Raw genomic sequence first — 21,332 nt, 5'->3', positions numbered from 1 at the left:
TTATAAATCGGAATGGTTGAAAACAGATGCGAGTGTTGGACGTCTTTATTAAAGTTAACATGTTGATTATATGGTATTGACATTCATAAGACAGGTTATAACAATCATCAATCTGATCTGTATTGTATTGGTGATATGAACTTTGCCTTGTCATATGAATGAAAAAAAGAAAAAAATATTTTGTGAATTCTCTCCGACAGAAACACCTTTTTATTCGATATTTTGTTTCCGTTGGTTTATTGCAGGCAGTATTTTTATTGTCTACTAAAACAAAAACCTATTGAATTCGAAATATAAACAAATATTAACAAAAAGAACTACCATATTCTTTTTTGTCTACTTAGGAAACACAGAGGGAAGTGCTGAATTACAGGATTTTAAGAGTGTTGGCGTTAATACATTTGCCTACAATTATAACTTGACATTAGTCCATGCTTCACAAGTATATGTAACAGTAGTAGCTATCAACGGTGCTGGTCTGAGAAATGTAGCATACTCAACAGCGATAGACATAGACAAAACACCACCAGTACTAGAGGAAGTTCATGATGGAACAGGTATGTAGTACTAAATAGTCATTTCTTCCGAACCAACAAATAACTATTCAAACACACAATATGATTATAAGAATATAAAAATGATCATAATGTTGTGACATGTGATTGGATGTAATGTAGATGGTTTGAATAGAGGGAGTACGTAATGGAAGAGAATTTAATAATGGAAGATAGTTTAAATACTAAATATGTCTCTGTTATACTTTTGATCCAAATTGTATTTAAATTTCAATAGTTATATATGCATGTAACATAGTAAATGCAATAATTTGGACACATAAATATTTAACACCAACCTAAAAAAAACAAGAACATGATTGGCTTACGATTATTTCGAAAAAAAAGCTACTTCCATGTGACTGATGGGAATATGTCTTATATTATCAGGTGTCGATATAGATGGTCAGACTAGTAACACTATAGCTGTTAACTGGAAAGCGTTGGACGCAGAATCAGGAATAAGCTTCTGTGAATGGTCAATAGGTAAGTGAATCTGTAGGCAGTATTAGTTTTTCTTGCAATAATGACATTATTTTGTCATCAATCTACTTAACAATACCAAAGATTGACGAAAAGCTATTTGAGTATTCATACTGACTAGTTTGACGAATACTCACTTGTAGAACTCCTTGTTATTTAAATCTGAAGCTGCTACCTGTTTTATGCTTATTTTCCTAGGTAATGTGAGGTAAAACTTGCTACTAAATTTTTTTTCATTTTTATTTTGTAGGCAATATAGAAAAACGGGATTTAGAATAGTACTTTAAAATCTTTACTTTAATTTTTAACATTGGAAAGAAGTCTTATACATCATTATAAAATGAAACCTAAATTAATGCTGATTCCTTCCTTTATAAAATTGGAATAGTCCTACTAAGATGTCCTTTTAATGAAAGGTGTATAGTTCTTATTATAAGTAAATTTCAAGTGTCAAGTTGTGAAGTTGTAAATTATCTTATTATAAATTAACTACACTGGTTTGTATAGTTTGGGATCAAGTGTCTTAATTATTATGATTATGATTTTCATTATACTTAAGGATTTAGTATGATTAAAAATATGATTTGAGATTATAAATAAATTGATATGAACATAATAATTACTATGCTTTACAGCTCTTAAATGAAGGCTACGTTTGAAAGATTCTTATTGGAATTATACTTTTATATCGATTATTTGCATAAAATTTCATCAGAACTATGTATACGTGCATAATTATTAATACAGGAAAAATGCAAGAATATATAAGAATTTGAAACAGTTAAGTAGATACCTTGAAGGACACTATCTGATGCATATATTTTGTATGTAATGCCAGTATTCAATGGGTCCATAGACAGGATGCTTTAAATTGTATCATTAAGTTAATGTTCATTTTAAGAAAACAATGTTAATTGCCTTTCTTTAACTTGCCATTTCATACTTGAAATCGACTATGATACTTGTAAGTGTAAAATATATTTTCTATGTACGACTTGTACAAAAATGACTTTAAACATTGTCAACTATAATTAAATTTATAATATCTAAATAGGTTTAATTGAAAAGTTCAAAAAGCATAAATACAAATGTGATTAATATACATGAGCTGAGGTTATTCCATATGATTGGGTAGTGACTGCTTACTTTACATCTGCCCAAGTAAATTTTCTTGGGTGAGTGGCTACCTACTCACCGACTCTTACAATATCAGCTGGGCAGTTACAGTGCACTAACAGTTGGTCAACTCTTTGTATTCTTTAGCATATTGGTAACGATAGAGTGTCATGGTTGTAGAAAAATTGCTGTCATAGAAAAAAGATTTAGAATTAGAGACTTTGATTACATCGAATCATATCTACTGTTCGCCTAACTATACATGTTTTCATCATGTTTAAGGTACATTGTTATTTAATCTTAGCGTCAATAAAATGCAGTACTAATTTGTAAAAAGTCACTGGTTAGTCTCCAAAGGTAAGTTTTATTCTTTTATGATTGTTGAGGTCATGTTCAGAATTGTGAAAAAATAGAATCAAAAGAAATAACTTGGAAAGGGAAGGACGAATTTCAAACTTATTCAATAATTTAATCTATATCATAAATCCTCTTCAGGTCTACAACCACTTGGTAATGAGCTTCAATCTTACACACAGACCACTGATCTCAGTTCTGCATCTGCTATCTTAGACGAAGAATCTGTTTCACAGAAAACTATATATTCTACCGTTAGATGTCATAACAAAGGAGGATTATACACAACAGCGTCATCAGACGGTGTAACTGTATCAGAAAAACCGCCATCTAGTGACAATGCTGAGATAACTATAATTCCGTTTCCTGTGACGGAATACAATCCGGAAGATTTTGAACAAGGAAATGCCGCCACAATTCGAATGAAATGGACGGGTTTTACCGACCAATATGGAATAATGTCATTTGTGGTAAATGGTCTTTATCTGCATATCTATTTGGTCGCAAGGTCATCTTTATTGTATTATTCCAATTACATTAACTATACTGTCCGTAAAAATGAGTCATTCACCAAATGGCAAACATCGAACAATTAAACTTTTACAGGTCATTGCACTGTCTTCAATAATTGGCAAACCCCACACAACAAAGCAAGCTGTAAACAGCCCTAAAACAAATGATGTGAAACTATTCATAAAAGACGAAAATCAACCTGTTGGAAGTTATTGTTCGTTGCTTAGGCTTTTTGTGGATGATGGTCTCATTGGCAATTATACCACATCTCCTATCAATACAAATTTATACAAAAAGACGTTAAAAGGGAAACAATGAACATAAAAGACTAGACTAGCTATTTTCACATTTCACTTAAAAGATGACATGCAACATTGAAAGTGCATAAATATATCATACTACGTGGACAGAGATAATGCCCATGCACCCTCATGCATCGACATTTAAATAATTAGTATGTACCCATATACCTCCCATCTATGAATCAATTCGAAAAAACAAAATAAACTGAAACATTGTTGAATTATCTGGCAACTTTTATACCTTGTCGAGGTAAAACTATTTAATGTTTTTTTTTATTCTTCAAACGAGTTTATTATACTGAACGACATAAATCAACACATACAGGATTCAACTTGTAGCCCAATGTCTAAGATATCTATCATGAGAAATACTAAATGTCATAAAAATAATATAGCAATAAATTCATTACCGTTTTTACCAATGTAGTCTGTGTTGCATTTGAAGGTTAAATTAGATGGCAGAGACGTTCATTTGAGGAATACCATCTTAAATATAAATAAAGGTGTTACATACATGTCCGTCCACGGATTAGCGCTGAAAAATGATGTTTATACAGCGAGTGTTGCGGCAACCAATTCTATGTACATTAGAAGTAGCCAAGTCTATACTAATATTACTGTTAACCAATCTTCACCTTCAGTTAAAGGTTAGTAGAAATGATATATTCAAAGATCAGTAATACATGAATATGTATGGTGTGAATAAAAATAAAGTACAGGTAATCATTTGGGCATTGGTCGCCGCTACCATTCGATACTCCATATTTATTACTTTTAGATTTTGTTTCATATTCTGTATTCAAAGTTCATTCTGTATTATCTATCATAATAATTTCCATTTTCAATAATCGAACCTCTCATTCAAAATCTTTTAACTGTTCCCGATAGTATTGCTAAGGAAGAATAGACTTTTGGCAAAGATATATTTCCCTTATAAATTATAATGAAAAGCACAATAAGGCCATTCGGAAATCTTGTTTTCCTTTCATGAAGTTTTTTTGATGTACAAGGCCTAGATTTGTATGCAAATGTACCACCCTTTCATTCACTATACAGCGAGCATTTCGTTGTTAATATGATAAAACAAAATCTAGTCAGAGGGTATAGGCAATGATTAACGGAGATGGCATGATGATTACCTCATATAAGAGCTAGTCTGACATAAATCATTATTAATTTCTTAATTCTTTTCTAACGTTTATAATTTCTTTTAATTAAAGTGTGTTGTTACGAAGGTATTTCTTGAATGTATTTGTTCTCGTTTTATGTCAGTCTTAATAAAATGTAATTCTTCAGAAGGGTCATCGATGAAAATTGCAAGAACAGGTGATGTCGTAAATGTTGACTGGCAGGACTGTTTTATACACACTGGAGGTTTGGTTTATGAAGTATCGGTAGGAACATTTCTGGGCGGAGCTGATGTCATACAGTGGCAGGAAACAACCAACCATTTTATTGATGTAACAGTAACTGAAAAACTTAAGACAAAATCTACTCTGAAATTTCATATCTATATAAGAGCTATCAGTGACAGTGGTTTGTTTTCTACTATGAATGATGACGTGTCTCTATAAACAAAATAAACTGCCCTCTCTGTGTGCGTGATACTATATTTGTGACGCAAAAATTCAAAAGGACACAAGTCATTGTTAAAATGCACAACTTGAAAAATATCTAACTTTTATTGATTGTTGATTTTGATTATCCTTGGTTTGGATTAAGGTATGTTTTGTGTGAAAATGACTCTTTTATACTTAAATTCTGATCTATATCGTAAATAGTTCATACTTTGTTTACGACGCAGTCGGTATAGTCTCGCTTTTTTTTACCTTTTGGCCTTAGAGACGCTCTTCCATGAAAACGCAAGTCACCTGATAGTAATTCCGTTTCCCAATTGGCCAAAGACTGATAACTTAGTGCCGTTCGAAAAAAAAACTGCGTGTCATGTGTTATTTCCTGAATGAAATGTAGAAAATTACAAGTACAAATAACAAACTTTACTGTGTCAGCTATCTTTTAAACGAGGGTGCTTGTTTTTACTTTCTTTTTTTATACATTTCAACCTTTAGTGACACATGTTGTCATGGTGTGCTGTCTTAAATTGTTTCTTATGTACATTATAGTACCTAACTTTTATTTTAAGTTTTTACAATTAATTTGAGTATTTTTTTACCTCGCGAAACGAAGTGGTGAGCTTTTATGTGATTCCGTCCGAAAATATGCGTGTCCGTCCGCCAATCTGTCCGTCCACCGACGGTTTCCAGATGATAACTAGAGAACGGATCAATGATTTTTAAAAGCTTTCAACGTATTAAAGTACCATTATATACAGGCTCATTTCAATTTTCAAAATGTAGTTTTCATGTTGGGCCATTTCGAACATTTTGCCATCCCTCCTTTTGCACCATAACATCGCGAGTTATCAATATATTAATGCCCTATTTTTACTCTGTGATATGAACTATTCCGTCCATTTTGTACACTTGTTGTTCAAAGAGTGATATTACATAATTTGTCAACTGAATTTATTTCTTCATACTTTGTGACAATGATTGATAGTGTTTGTTCTGTATTCTTTGTCGACCTAGTTTGACCAACTTACACTATAAGTGTTTGTTTGTATAACTATGCGTTTTCTCCTCCAGAATAAATAAAATAGGGTTGGGTACCTTGGGTAAGTAAATTAGATATTTTAATGACATATATTATTTTGTTCAATGACTTTTTCATTACTTATATTTCTACTATTATGATCTACTTTAAATGTGTTTTATTGTTATTCCGTTTTTTTTTTTAAACATTAATCGATATCACTTAAGCATTTAAGTTGTATGCACACATGCTATTGATTACACATGACTGTATATATTTTGTTACTTTTACTCTAAAAGACATTTCAACAAAAGCCTTTTGATTTTGTTATTTTCATTAAAGTTGAATATGTTGTAACCATTGATGATATATACCAGTCTTTATAAAACTAAATATAATCAACATTCTTTAAAATATTTAGATGAAGCAAAAATATCTTTTTTCAACAAGCCATAAATTTAAGTGGACCCGGTTATCCATGTAGTGAAGTGTACTTTTCTGCGGTCTTCCCAATTAAGTAATTAATGTCTTTAAAATTTGCTGAAAAAGCAAGTGTCTGTATTATGTTATTCGAAATAAGTCAAATTATTATAAAATAGTTGTACGTTAATGAAGGTTAAAAAAGGAATGATATTTAATTACAAGAGCAAATTATAATTGCAAACCGTGCGTATTGATATCTGCTATACTCAAAACTGTTGGAGGCTAATTTAGAACAATAACACAATTACTGAACTTGTATTTTAAATATCCCTTTATAACAAACATAATAATATTTTAAATACCCTCTTATAACAAGAAACGTATCAACAAAAGTAAAGTTCATTACTATATTAATAATTCCTGCTGCTGAAACCAGACTATATTCATATAAAAATTTCTTCTTAAATCCTCATCGTAGCAAGTGTAATACCTCACTGGTAATTTATTCAATGTTTGAAACTATGACTACATTGGTCTTTTGAAAACTAAGACGTACATCTTGTTCTAAAGAAATAAAACTGCAAACTCGTTTGATCAACAAATGAATTACACTTAGTCAAATTTCAAACTGAAATACAATTGTCTTGCCGTCGATGGGCCATATTGGTTTAAACATATTTTATTGGTTCAAAACAAAATGGATCGGACACAAGTAAATCATACTTATGCAGTCCTTTCCGCAATACAATATTAACAATGAAATATTTGTACATATGAGCATGCGAGTAATTGTTTATATCATTAAACATATAACAAAGTTCTTCTGAGAAGTTAGCTACAAAACGGAAGAAATGATTTGTACAGATTTGACGGTGTTGATGAGCATAGCCCATTTATGACATGTTCGCTAGTAGTACATTAGACTAGACTGCTTTATGAAAGCAAAAATGTGACTGAACACACTCTTGGTTTCAGCTGAAGATAACTCTTGATTCCCAGAAACTAATGAATTAATATCAAACGGGATGTTGTTAGGTAGCCAAATGAGATCATTGATAAGTAATTCCCTGTATTCACTGTACAAAGGACATTTAAAAATAGTGTTGGGCATTTTCAATTGAATATCCACAGCGACAAGCCGGATCTGAGATAATGTTAGCTTTACATAAATCATTGTTTAAAAATGAGGCAGAACATCTTATTTGTGTAAGTATAATATTAAGTTTTCTTGGACCAAATGAGAATTATTCTGGAATTTCAGTTTTGACAGTTCTTCTTTTTAATGCCATTTTAAAGTGTCCAATTGATTTTGAGTGGCGTATTGAGAGGTCAAGAATATTCCATTCTTTAATTTTTGCAGGTATGAATGAATCCATAGTTGAAGACAATCTACAAAAAGGTACAATGATATCTTCCCCATTTCTTAGGGGGTACGTTGTTGTACTTTGTATATTAGGAGGTAAAAGATTACAAATATAGTTAGGAGTGTTATTATTTTTCATATCAAAAAGCATTTGTAGTTTTCTTTTCTTTCTTCTTTCTGCTAATGTTCCCCACCCAACTTCTTTATAGATTAGTTCTTTTTTTTGTAAAAATTGGCAAACCAGTGACTATTCTTGCACATTCTAATTGTAATTGTTCCAATTTATTAGAATTACCAACACCACAGTTATCCCAAACTTCGGTTGCATATTCAAAAATAGGTCTAATAAAAACCAGATACAACTTTTCCAAGGTTTTCCTACCTAATTGATATTTCAATTTACGTAGCACATTTAAGTGTTTGGATATGCTTACTATTGTATTGTCAATGTGCTTCTGCAATTTTGCATCATTAGAAAAGGTAATACCCAAGTTGTTATGGGTGTTTGTAATTGGAATATTTTTTCTATTTAAACCAAAATTGAGAGTAGGTAATGCATTATTGGAAATTATCATAATTTCTGTTTTATCAGGATTGAAGGACATTTGTCATTTCTTGGACCATTCATCCAGCTTTGCCAGATCTTGATCAATTACAGGTTTAATTTGTTCATGATTTTGACTGGAAAAGCTGAATGAAGTGTCATGGGCATATAATCTACACAGTGAAGTAAGTGTATCTGCTATATTGTTGATATATTTTACAAAGAGGAAAGGGCCAAGTACAGATCCTTGAAGGACACCCGCCTGAATATTACAGGTGGAAGACGAAGATTGGTTTATTAATAACTTTTGGTTTCTTTCAGAGAGGTAACGTTTGAACCAGTTGAATAATGAGCCCTTTATCCCATAGGCTTTTAGTTTAAGTAGTAATCCTTCTTGCCATACTTTGTCAAACGCTTTTGAAAAATCACAGAAAACAAAACAATTCATTTCTCTATTTTCAAATTAATTCAATATGCAATTGTACATCTCTAATAACAGGTGAACTGTGGGATATTTTGGAAGGAAGTCTGACTGGTGTTTATAAATTAAGTTATTTTTGTACAAATGATTATATACATGTTTGAAAATAATTCTTTCCATAACCTTTCCTACACAGTTTATCAACGAAATCGGCCTATAGTTCTTAAATACAGCAATAACATTTCCCATCTTCCACTGATAGGTATTTTTTCGGGGGATATTTTTAACATTTTATGACTAATGATATCTGGACCAGACGGCTTTATTTGGCTCAATTACCTTGATAATATCGATGATCTCATTTGTTTCAATATCAATTTCCAATAAAAGTTTTCTGTCCTATCACAAATTTCTGGAAGAGAAATATTAGTGTCATCTACGCATGATATATTTGAAAAATATTCATTAAAAAGATTAGATTTGTCATCGTCATCAAAGACAAAATCTCTAAATCGTGGATCATTTGTAATGTTTTGTAGTGTTTTGATGGGCCATGTAGCAGTGAACAAGAGAAATGGAACTCTTTTAAATATGTTTTATTTAAGTATCACTCCATCTAAGGAATCTTGCAAAATGCGATTTATGACTGGAATATTTTTTTATATTTTGGTTAGATTATTATACTAAACAGGGATTAGCATGAGACTTTTCATAAAACCTTTGTTCTTAGTGGGTAAACATATGTATATAATGCACTGTTGAATTCAAAATTGAAGGAGACAACTCTGTAAATGACACTAAAATACAATAGAAACTGTTGGATTTTCAATGTAGATTATCTCATTAAAGCAGACGTATTGGAAAGAATATACACTTCATCATATAGATCTATAAAGCAACTTAATAACAAACATAAAAATGCCCTTTTTTGGGGTATGTCACATATTACAATATTTGGATGATTCTTAAAAAGCCAATTACGTAACATCTGTAAATTTACCAAAACTAAAATAACTTCTAAAAGAGTAATCAAGGGAACCAAGGTTATAGCGGTAATCAAAAGAATGCAATCCAGGGACAAAGACCATACATGGAAAACAAACACACACAACAAAGAACACAAATAAACAAAACCATACATACAAAGTAACAAAAGCAAATCAGCAACTCGGACTCCATTAAAACTGAAAGCATGGAACAGGTGCACCGGTAGGGTAAGCGTCCTCTGCTTTTCTAGAGACACCCGCCGAGTTGCTCATAAAAAGTCAAGTCCGGGGTAGACAAACGAGGAAAGGAAAACTATGACCTGTTGAATAAATCAGTTTTCATGGTGCAGATGGATACATCATAACGATCCACGAGTTCATGATGACGGATTATTGGAAAAGGCAAAAAAAAACTGTAATCTCAAAGCGGGAGCACGATCTTTCCTATATAGAAATGCTAAAGAAAAAAGGCGACTTCCGTGTTTTACTGATTTTTAAAGACGAAATGTGCAGTCAAATCTCATTGTTTTGCACGAATCCATGTGTTGAAATTAATCTTCAAAGTACATTTCTTTTTCTCTTTTTTACTCACCTAGATCTACCTTGTGCGTTCTGTCAAAAGAGTTCCCACGACATTTGAAAATAGCTTGTTTCAAGATCAATATCAAGGTCACATACTAGGACATTATCAATAAACCTAATAACGATGACAGAAACAATCCATATATTCCGTAAATTATGGATATCTGAAAAGTCATGGTTTTTTAGATGTCTGGTATCGGGCTACTGGTCACGTGAATAATTAGCTCATGAATATTCATTTATGGTGATCGCAACTTTTCCATATGAATTATTAGGTATGTTTAACCTTGTACTTGTATATAAATTTACGATTGTTTGGGGGATTATTGGAAAAGACAACAAAACATTTATGATTTATTATCATATATATTTGATTCATCGAGATATGAACCTATTTTTAATTACAGTGGCTTTTCTACAGCCATGACACTCTTTCGTTACCAATCTGCTGAACAATAAAAAAGGATTGACAAAGCTATTGGGACATTTAAACTGACCAGTTGCTATTGTTAAAGTTATGAATAGGTAGCCACCTATGAAGATTTACCTGGTCAGGTGTAAGGCAGCCAATACAGGTTATGTTTCACATCATATGGAATTTTCTCAGCTTATGAATATTACTCACTATGTGTTTTGAGGGAATTTGTTGTATTTTTTACATAACTTGTTTTTGTTTTTACTAGTTAACACAGAAAAATCACTTATGTGGAAAACTATTGGTTGTGAATATTGTTTATATTTTTCCAAGAAAAAAAAAGCTTTAAACCCACAGGTCCCCAATTGGATAGCAAATATGAAATGGCAAATTAAAGTAAAATAGAAACACATTCATGGAATGAATAATAACTTACAAACAAAGTTACAATGTTATGCTACTATTTATTTGAATTGTCCCATTTCAAAGCTGAATCCATTGAATACTGGTTTTTAAATATATACGTTGCAATATACTCGTTCAAACTATATATTTTAACAATAGTTTGGATTCTTATAAATTTCTTGCACACATTTTCATATTTTTAAAATATACATGTACAAAAAGTATATATAGTTCTGATGAAATTTTATGCACTTCAGCCATAAGTATAGTTCCAAAAAAAATCATTTTTCACATAAAACACTCATATCAGATCTGTAAATTATAGCACTTAATCCAGAATGAAAATGAAACTAAGAAATATTGTCCATATAATCTAGTTACATGTACATCATTGCACGTAATCCCAAGCTGTACTTTCAATGAAAAAAAAAAAACAATTACTCCAAATCTTAAATTTAAAAATAAACATTGCACTAGATCCCAAACTACAATTTACGGTCATGAAAATCATTGTACTTTAAAAAATGCACTAAATCCCAATTACAAATCCCTATTACATTTAAATGAAAATCATTGCACTTTAAAAATCCACAAAAGTTTCACGGAAAACAGCACTTAAATCCAAAGCTATAAATTTAATGAACTGCGCTTAATCGAAAATAGTTTCAATGTAAATAACACTTATTCCAAATCTTAAATTTCATTGAAAATCATTGCACTTATAATCCCAAATTATAATTTCAATAAAACTCAATGCACTCAATCCCAAACTATAACACAAATAAAAATTATCATTAACATGAACTTAATCCCAAACTATGAAAACCAGTGTAGTTAATCCGGAACGTCATAATTCCAATGGAAATCCTTCACAATTGACAAAGCACTTAATTCACTTTAAGCTTACTCATACTCAAAATTGAATAAAATAAACTCATAGCACTATTTCAAAAATTGTTATTCGTGTGAACCTCGAACAGTTTGCAATTTGTATAACATTTGTTCCTTAATCATAGCATGAATCATATACTTTCCATCAAACGGGCATATTGGTAGTCCTATTCCAGTTTTATGAAGGAGGGAATAAGTACTAATTGAGGTCACATTTTTATAATAATATTTAAGACTTCTGTGCAATGTAGTTAAGATAAAATAAATACTTTAGTATACTATTCTATGTCATGGTTTTCAACCTTGTCAACAAAATACAAAACAAAATATAATTTTCTTTTAAATTGGAACTGCCCTCACAAATTTCGTTATCCACACAGCCACTGTACATATTTTATTACTGTAGTGGCTATGAACAGAGCAAACGATGCTTCGTATGCTGTATGTTCAGATGGTATCACCATAGTCACAGTTACACCATCTGTAAAAAATGTCGTTGTTGAGGGATCAAGGACAGCCCCGCAACTCATTGAAGACATATATGGTCAACTGTGGATTTTGGCAGAAAATATGACACGAGCACCATATAATCATTTTTTAGGCTGCAGGTAAATGCATTATGATCCACTTATTTTCCTGTTTTTAAAGGTTATATTTTAATAAACAACTTTGTTGTATATTTTTTTCTATACATATTGTTTAAGTTTTTGTCCTTCTGAATGAATTTAATAAAACAAAAAAATGTATTTTAAGTAATTTATTTTTTTGTAGCACCAGTTCTTTGATAGTAGATTTTATTAAACTGATTCCAGGAACTCGGTCATTTTCAGTGACATGTAACCAGCTTCAGACATCCATTTCTTACCTGTTACAGATTATTCCACAAACATATTAAGTTTGTATCATATCTTTATATGGCAACACCCCTTCAGCACCTGCGTATGGAGTGTTCATATCACAACTTATACGTTATGCCAGAGCTTACCAAAACAACGCCGACTTTTTGTATCGCGCTAGAACTCCAACAAAATAGACTTCTGGAACAGGGTTATGTTGCTACAAGATTGAAGTCATCACTACAAAAGTTTTATGGTCGTCATCATGAACTCGTGGATTGTTATGGTGTATCCATCAGCACCATGAAAACTGATTTATTCAACGGGTCATGGTTTTCTTTTCCTCGTTTGTCTACCCCGGACTTGACTATTTATGAGCAACTCGGCGGGTGTTTCTAGAAAAGCAGAGAACGCTTATCCTACCGGTGCACCTAGTCCATGCTTTCAGTTTTTAATGAAGTCCGAGTTGTTCATTTGCTTTTGTTACTTCGTATGTATGATTTTAGTTACTTTATGTTCTTTGTTGTGTATGTCTGTTTTCCATGTCTGGTCTTTGTCCCTGGATTACATTCTTTTAATTATCGCTATAACCTTGGTTCCCCTGATTACTCTTTAATAGTGATACGTACTTACTTTAACACAAGTCTACGCTTACTTCCTTTTTACTCTAAATAATTATATTTCAGACACTATTATAATACATGTAGGCTGATGTCCCTAATTTTCCGAATCAAGTCTAATATTATTCGTTTGTTTAAGAATAAATTGATGTAATTGCAACTAATATTTAAGTTGAAGCTTAACGATTTTATATATATGTTAGTATTGATATAATGATCATAAAGGAAATAAGATGTATGAATTTTCTATATGAGTTTTCTTATAAAACCTGTGTTTTTATCTGCAACTATTTGTTAGTTTTTAATTACCACCAGTAATGTGACTTATTTGAACATGTTTGAAAAATATTATTGTAAAAACTATCAACCTCATTTCAATCGTCTGTAGGTGGTTATTACCTGGGACTCAGTAGATGAGGACAGAATTGTATTTGACTATGAAATAGGATTTGCATCCACCAGGCAAAGTCCTGCCCATGATATTTCACCTTTCAGATCAACAAACATCATCGTCACATCAGGGTAAATAATCCAGACCTAGCAGAAGGAACTTTATTTTATATTGTCATAAAAAGCATCAGTAAAAGTGGAGTGTCCGGATATCAGGTACAATATAAATAATTTAAAGTTTTGTGCCAAACATATGGGACATTTCTGTGTCTTTCAGGGATTAATGTGGGATCTAACTACAACTGATGATATTTTAAGAAGCTATGTCCACTATATTTTCTTCAAAAATTAATTATCGATTAACTCCTGTACATGTTTTTAATTTATTGTAATGTAACTGCGTAAAGCAGTTTTAGATTGAAAACATATTAATTATTGCAAAGTAAAATGCATAAGGAATTACAAACATATTGTATTCAGATTAACGTAATCGTCCATTTGTTGTAGAGCTTTTTGGCAGTACCAGGGGCTAATTTAAGGCCAATTCCAAATGTGTGAAGTATTGTTTATCTTATCTTCAGTTTTTTACGTAATTTTATTATATTCTGTTTGCCACATTGGTCTGCTTTCTTTTTTTTCAGTTGTAGGTTATTTACTTAGATTTTAATTAATCATGAGATCAATCAAATAACTAATATAATTTTATCTAACTTAAGGACAAACTGAAGACCGCACAGAGATTACAGGATACCAGCAATTGAAATATAACTCTAAATGTACGCCTATACTTCCAATTCTGAATTACACGTTCATCACATGTACTATGTGATAATTAAAGTAACAAACCTAGCAGGGTTAAGCACGTCAAAGACATCTGAGGGCTATATACATGATGTCCAAGTGCCTTCAGTGGATGTTGTTTATGATATTAATCCAAACGATGTTATTAATAAAGATGTTAAGGTCTGTTTCATTGTATTGAACCATAAATGTGACAAACGTGATGACTTTTCATACCGTATTGTCAATTTTCTTTTCAACTTTGGCAACATCCGTTAGAACCTGTATATAGAATTTTCATATCACATATACCGTACGTTATGCCGGAGCTTGACGAAACTATGAGGACCCTTTGTACCGTGCTAGACGTCTTACAACAAGGCTTCTGGAACAGGAGTATGTTGCTAGATGATTGAATTCATCACTTCAGAAGTTTTATGGTCGTCATTATGAACTCGGTGGATGCTTCTAGACAAGAAGACGCACGCCATACCGGTGCACCTGGTCAATGGTCTAGGTTTTTATTAGCTAATCTGGCTCAAAGGGCCATGGAAGCTATTGCAATTAGTTGGCGCCTGTCCGCGTCGTCTCTCGTCATTACGTAGTTTTTAAAACTCTTCTCCTCTGACACTACCAAGCCAATTTGAACCAAAATTTCTATAAACGTTCTTTAGTGTATTCTGTATAGAACCAATCTTAGGGTTTTGCGCTTTTTTCTCGCTATTGTAAATGTCAATTCTTTCAAAGATCTTTTCATCTGACACTACCAGACCAATTAGAACCAAACGGGGTATGAATGTTTCTAAGGGTCTGTACAGAAAAGATGTGGGGGATTTTTGATCTCTCAAAAAACATGACAGCCGTTATTATAAATAGAATATAAACGTCAGGCAGAGGTTTTTCGCGTATTTTCCCAAAATGGTTAGATTAAGCCAAATTCTGACAAAACTATATCTTTTGCATGATGAGATCTATCTGTGGTCAAATTTTCATATAGATCTGTTGAGCAACGTTGAAGGTATAGCAATACTTCAACACATTATTGCTATTTTTGATTTTATTACTCTAAAATTGTTCTCCTCCAAACTGGACAGAATTTCATGAAAGCTGACATGATTGTGTCTGAGGTATGACCGTTAGACAATTTTATGCCAAAAAAATATGGCCGCTTTTACAAAAATTGAATGTTGCTTTTTGAGCGATTTAGGCCCTGAAGAGCCTCTTGTTGTCCGGGTAACTCATTTACTTTTGTTTCTTTGTACATATTATTCAATTTATGTCATGTTTTTTGTCATGTGTGTCTATCGATTTCCGCTCGAATCTTATTTCCTTTGATTATTCATTCTATCTCGTCTGTAAGTTTATTTCATTTTACTGACTGAACAAAAAATGAAATGTATTAATGTTCATGCAGTAGGTATATACATCTGATCAGATGCCTAACCCAATTAAAACATTGGATTTATCTTACAGGATGTCGATTTTTTTGGAAGAATCTAATGCATTGGCTGTGCAATGGATATGTTTTCGTCACCCTCACCTTCCTGTTATGTACATAGTCTGTTAAGGAACAGCTTGTGGAGACTGTTATGTCACCAAAAGACGATTCTATCAAATCAATCGAATTATTTTTACGAACCTGCAACTTGTCTCCTTGCAGGTATCTTTACATGAATAGTTCTTTAATGGGTGTAATCTATTCACTCCATGGCATATTCGGGTTCAGAAATGAGGATTCGGATCCTGAACGGATGAGATTTTTGCCGATGTATGGTGTCAAGCAAAGTTCAAACCATACAAACGTTTTGTAAACCATTCATAGATTATATAGAAAAGGAAGTCATGTAGAATGAGCATATTCGATGAAATGTATGACATACAAACTTCCTTCTTATTGTCTCAATTTCCTTCGCTATTTGGCATACAACGAATAAAAGGGAGATCTTAGAATTCTTCAAAATAATTGTCTATTGTCTGTTGATGTGTTGCAATTGTGTTTTAGTTGGTTTACTTATATTTTATTATTATAGACCGTATGTAGGATATACCTCATTCTACTTGAGTTCTAAATGCATTTCATACAAACTAAGATGAAGTGTAAACTCAGAAATGGTATCAAGAACTGCGTGTAACTGTAAGATGTGATCTGAACAGAGTTATGTTTAATATTCATTTTAAAACATGTTTCAGAAATAGTATTTCACTGTGAAAGCCATTACTTCAGCTGGTAGGGTAGAGTCATTTTCTGATCGAGTAATGGTTGTTGACACTGAAACTAAACTATCAGGAATCTCAATACACGGTCCCGTTTGCACTTGTACGTAGAAACATATTACGTTTTGATTGTACGGAAGATGATAAAAGTTATTTCTTGATTTAAATTTGCTGACTATTTAATAAATCATCCCATAACATTTTTGTTCATTTCCGTCGACTTGTTAAATCTGAAACAAGCTTAGTATTAATGTATAGAACGGGAGACATTACGTGATGTCACAAGCCATTAATTCCATTAAAAAGTTCCATGAGACCTTATTATTCATCACTTAAGCTTGACTTTCTTGTTTGAAATTTATCAATAACTTTAATGTCAATAGTTTTAAGATATATTTATTACTACTATGCATTGTGCATATTTACAGTAACTGTATTCCACTCTGAAAAAAAAACACACACACACACATACACACAAATATATAAACAATATACCAATATTGATTTGAAAATGTCCATATGAATAATCTTAGTTTAACTGGTAACATCTCGCGTCATTTCATTGTAGATGAAACAAGTCTAAATGAGTCATCATACAAATGTAAGTATAAGAATCAAATTTTAAGACTTATTAATTAACTTTCAAGCCTACGAAGATTACTGCTTCAGAAGTTCACGATACACGATTTGGTGTTTGTACACGTTTGGCTTTCACACATTAACGCTTACATCAATGGGCAATCAATAAAGCTTTGATGCTTTAATAACTGTAATTAAGGTTTAATTATTCCATATGTGTATTGTGACAATTTGATTGTAGGATATTTTGACTGTCTACAAGATATTGACTACCAAACATCAACGACTACGTTATTTGTTACGTGGGATATTCCAACCGCTTTACACGATATTATCAGAGGTTCCTGGATATCTATAGATATACGATCACCTGTTGGAGGTTAGGGAAATATCACAATGTGCATGCAAGCAATGTTTATCGTTGAATGAATAAATATATTGCTTACTTACATACATGTTGTACATTTGCGAAGTAGTGTGCCCTACATTTAAATTAACTTGTTTATGTAAGGCAAGTCTTTTTAGCAGTAATAATAGATGTTTCATTATAGCCCATACATTTACCATACTTTTTACACCTGTCGACTTATTGCCAATGCACAGACCAAAATCAACAACATAACTTGAAACTGGCTTGAAATACTATGACCCACACTATGTTCATATAAATATGCAAACCCTAAGTTGTTTTACCCAGACTACTGGAATACTTTTATTATTTTAACTAAAAAATAAACAAAAAAAACGTGGAATAATAAACATTATTGATAGCTTAAATTGAATTTTTATTCTGAATTTAATGAAGGAGCATTTTGCTACATATATGAAAATTTAATTTTTGTATTATGATCAAATATGTTCTTGTCTTTTTTTTTTAAATTGATTTTATACTACGATTGATCAAACGATTGCATGACGAAAGTGTTTCCTTAGATCGAACTGATTCCACTTTAAGAACTTTAAACACCGTATACTGTTTACACTAGAACACCCGGCTTTTACGTATCATATCCACCTGTGTATCTTAGTTTCGTTTGTTTGATTTAAATATCTTTAAATTGCCAATGTCTTAGTATTTCGTTTATATTGTAGATGACAGTCCTTACAAAAGAAAGGTATGACCCTGATATACAAAACACAGCGGAAACCAAAGATGCTATCGACTTCTATGAATGGGCAATTATCAACGGTTCGAGAGAAGCATCTGGTGTTTCTACAAAGTGGGAAAGGATTTCAACAGTTCAAAGGAAAAATAATACTCATGTGAGTTATTCTGATTTTGAATTGCCATGTAATCAAAATATTGACCTGTTTTGTCAAATAATTTTTTTTGTATCAACGGTATATTTTCCTTTTTATCGTAAAATATAAGAAAGTGTGCCAATCAAGCTTTTACTGAAGATTGAACACATTACATTTCAATAATAAAATAAGTGAAAAATTGAAAGTCTGACATTTAAAAGAGTAATCAAGGGAACCAAGGTTATAGCGGTAATCAAAAGAATGTAATCCAGGGACAAAGACCAGACATAGAAAACAAACATACACAACAAAGAACATAAAGTAACTACAATCATACATACAAAGTAAATGAGCAACTCGGACTCCACTAAAAACTGGTAGCATGGACCAGGTGCACCAGTAGGATAAGCGTCCTCTGCTTTTCTAGAAACACCGGCCGAGTTGCTCATAAAAAGTCAAGTCCGGGGTAGACGAAAGAGAAAAATTATTACAAAACTACAAAAAAGTAGAAAACTTGATTTTTAGGTAAAATTTGACATCATACTCGGAGATGATATAGATTTTGCTGAGTGTAAAAGAATTGCTTTACGAGGATACAACAAAGCTGACGTATGGAGTGAAGTTCAGATAGACATAAAGAAATGTCGCGTAAAAGATGACCATAGACAGATCCTCCCAAGGGCAATAATTGACGCTATTGGACAAAATGGTAGGTACAATATGTGTACTTAATTTACCTTTATAATGTGTTGCCAAGTTCATGTCAGCTATATTACTGTTATCAATGAACCTATATGCGATATAGCATTTGGTAAGATAAAGAACAGAAAAGAATGGAATAGAATTGATAGTTTCAAATAAAATGTAAGGAGTATTAACAATTACGTTAAGACAATTCAATTGAGAGGAAAGTAAACTACTAAATTAATGAAAACCCTCAAATGAAATTTAAATTAGGAAGGCCACATTGACCTGATGAATGATTTGGTTGTCTTGGACCATTGATCAAATGCACAAGTAAAAAAAAGGCGTGTCCGGACATTATCTATCAACTAATGTTTTTGATTAAGTCACGTTTGTAGGTACAAAGAGCGTTAAAAAAACAGAAAAAAAATACTTAAATATATCATCATGAAGATAAGAGAAAACGAGTGAATTATATTCTTTTGTGGAATTCTTTTGTAATATACAACTAACTTCTTGTATCTCAACAACAAATGTGAGGTAAGTTGTAGGAGGAACTGCGTCTAATTCAGCCACAAAATTGGTCAAAATTGAATTGAGTGAAAGCCAATTACAAATTGGAAATGATCAATAAATTGAATTAAAAGGGAAATTGTGAATTCGAAAATTTATATAAAAATAAGAAATGTGGTATGATTGCCAATTAGGCAGTCCTCAAATGCGAAACAATTAATTTGTTTTAAAATATATTTTTTTTAAAGTATATGATGTCTTTTAAAGAAGACGAGTCATTAAAGGAGGTCTTGTTAGAACCTAACACACCATGGATTTTACCAGATGTAGACTATATACCAACTAGAAACGTATTATCAGCTGTGTGGCCATCTTTACGGAATAATTCATATCAATGGGGTGTTTTAGAGGTTCGACCAAACGATGCTCGGACATGTTACAGAAACTACTTTGATATTGTTATCGCTGATCCTTGCTCTCGTCCAGACATCATCAAATGTGGTCATACAAGTAAATTGTTACTATTAGAGTTGTAATGTTGATTATAAAAATAAAATATTACCATAATTATTACCAATAAATTTCATACAGATACGATGCTACCAAAAGAATCATCTAGCGTTGTAAACTGCTTCAAGTTCACCAAATGTGATCATAAAGGTAAAATGCTTCCAGAGATATTATCTAATTTGGTTATTCTTGGAAAATGGAACAGTCAAACGAGGCCAATATTGAGACATGTTCCTGATAGTTTCATCGAATTTGTTCATTTGGCTAAATTAAGTAATAATATAAAAAAAAACCATGTATGAGGACATACCTATATAATGGTATAAGTGAATCAACAAATGTGTTAATATAGGTACAACTTAATTATGTTAATTGGAGTGGTTTAAAAAAAAAACCCAGACATTTCTGATTATAAGGCTGTGTGGTGAAACTATTATATGTGTTTTACAAAAGGTAAAGTATAAAAAATCTATATTCCTTGAAAGATGCACTCATATTTTCAGACTTGAATAATATCATTAACAGACCTCTAACATTTTAAACCCTATTTTCAAATATCGCTACTTTCATAATTCTTCGAAATAATTTTTTTTAAATAAAGCAATTAAGACGTAAGACTGTTACAAAATTTAACTCATGCCGGAAATGTGAAATTCATTAACATCTGAATTGACGGAATAATATATCTTTCAATTTAAGAAAACAGATACATCAATGTATATTTCAACGATTCTGAGGAACTTGTACATGGAAAACGATATGCTCTATGTGTCCATGCTGAAAGAAAAGAAATTCAACATGAAAAATGGACAGAAATATTAGATACTGTATCGGCCTACAGTGATGGTGTAGTAGTAGACCTTACAGCTCCAATTGGAGGGACTGTTTCGGTGGGAACAAATGAGGAATTATTATATCAGGTGAATAGTTTATTAGTAAAATATTCATTCTACCCCAAGAAAACAGACTAGTGGGAACTAAACATTACAAAAAAAAGTCATTACATCAAATAATGAAACT

The 21,332-nt window shown here is 31.8% G+C and overlaps 1 protein-coding gene across 2 annotated transcripts in view; it reads left to right on the top strand.

Moving 5' to 3' along the window:
* Positions 1-6,230, top strand: part of LOC148618736 (uncharacterized) — a 65,186-nt gene extending 58,956 nt beyond the window's left edge. For both annotated transcript variants that reach the window (XM_088577916.1, XM_088577917.1), the window contains exons 50-54: positions 345-557; positions 945-1,040; positions 2,649-2,977; positions 3,768-3,969; positions 4,619-6,230. In XM_088577916.1, coding sequence (XP_088434042.1) covers positions 345-557; positions 945-1,040; positions 2,649-2,977; positions 3,768-3,969; positions 4,619-4,896 — 1,118 coding nt within the window. In that variant the 3' untranslated portion in view covers positions 4,897-6,230. The remainder of the gene's footprint in view (positions 1-344; positions 558-944; positions 1,041-2,648; positions 2,978-3,767; positions 3,970-4,618) is intronic.
* Positions 6,231-21,332: the final 15,102 nt, after the last annotated feature.

This window comes from Perna viridis, chromosome 4 (assembly GCF_037379345.1).
Source record: "Perna viridis isolate PV_CMFRI_1.1 ecotype Kerala chromosome 4, ASM3737934v1, whole genome shotgun sequence".
NCBI lineage: Eukaryota > Metazoa > Mollusca > Bivalvia > Mytilida > Mytilidae > Perna > Perna viridis.
This window is presented reverse-complemented; position numbering and strand designations above follow the sequence as displayed.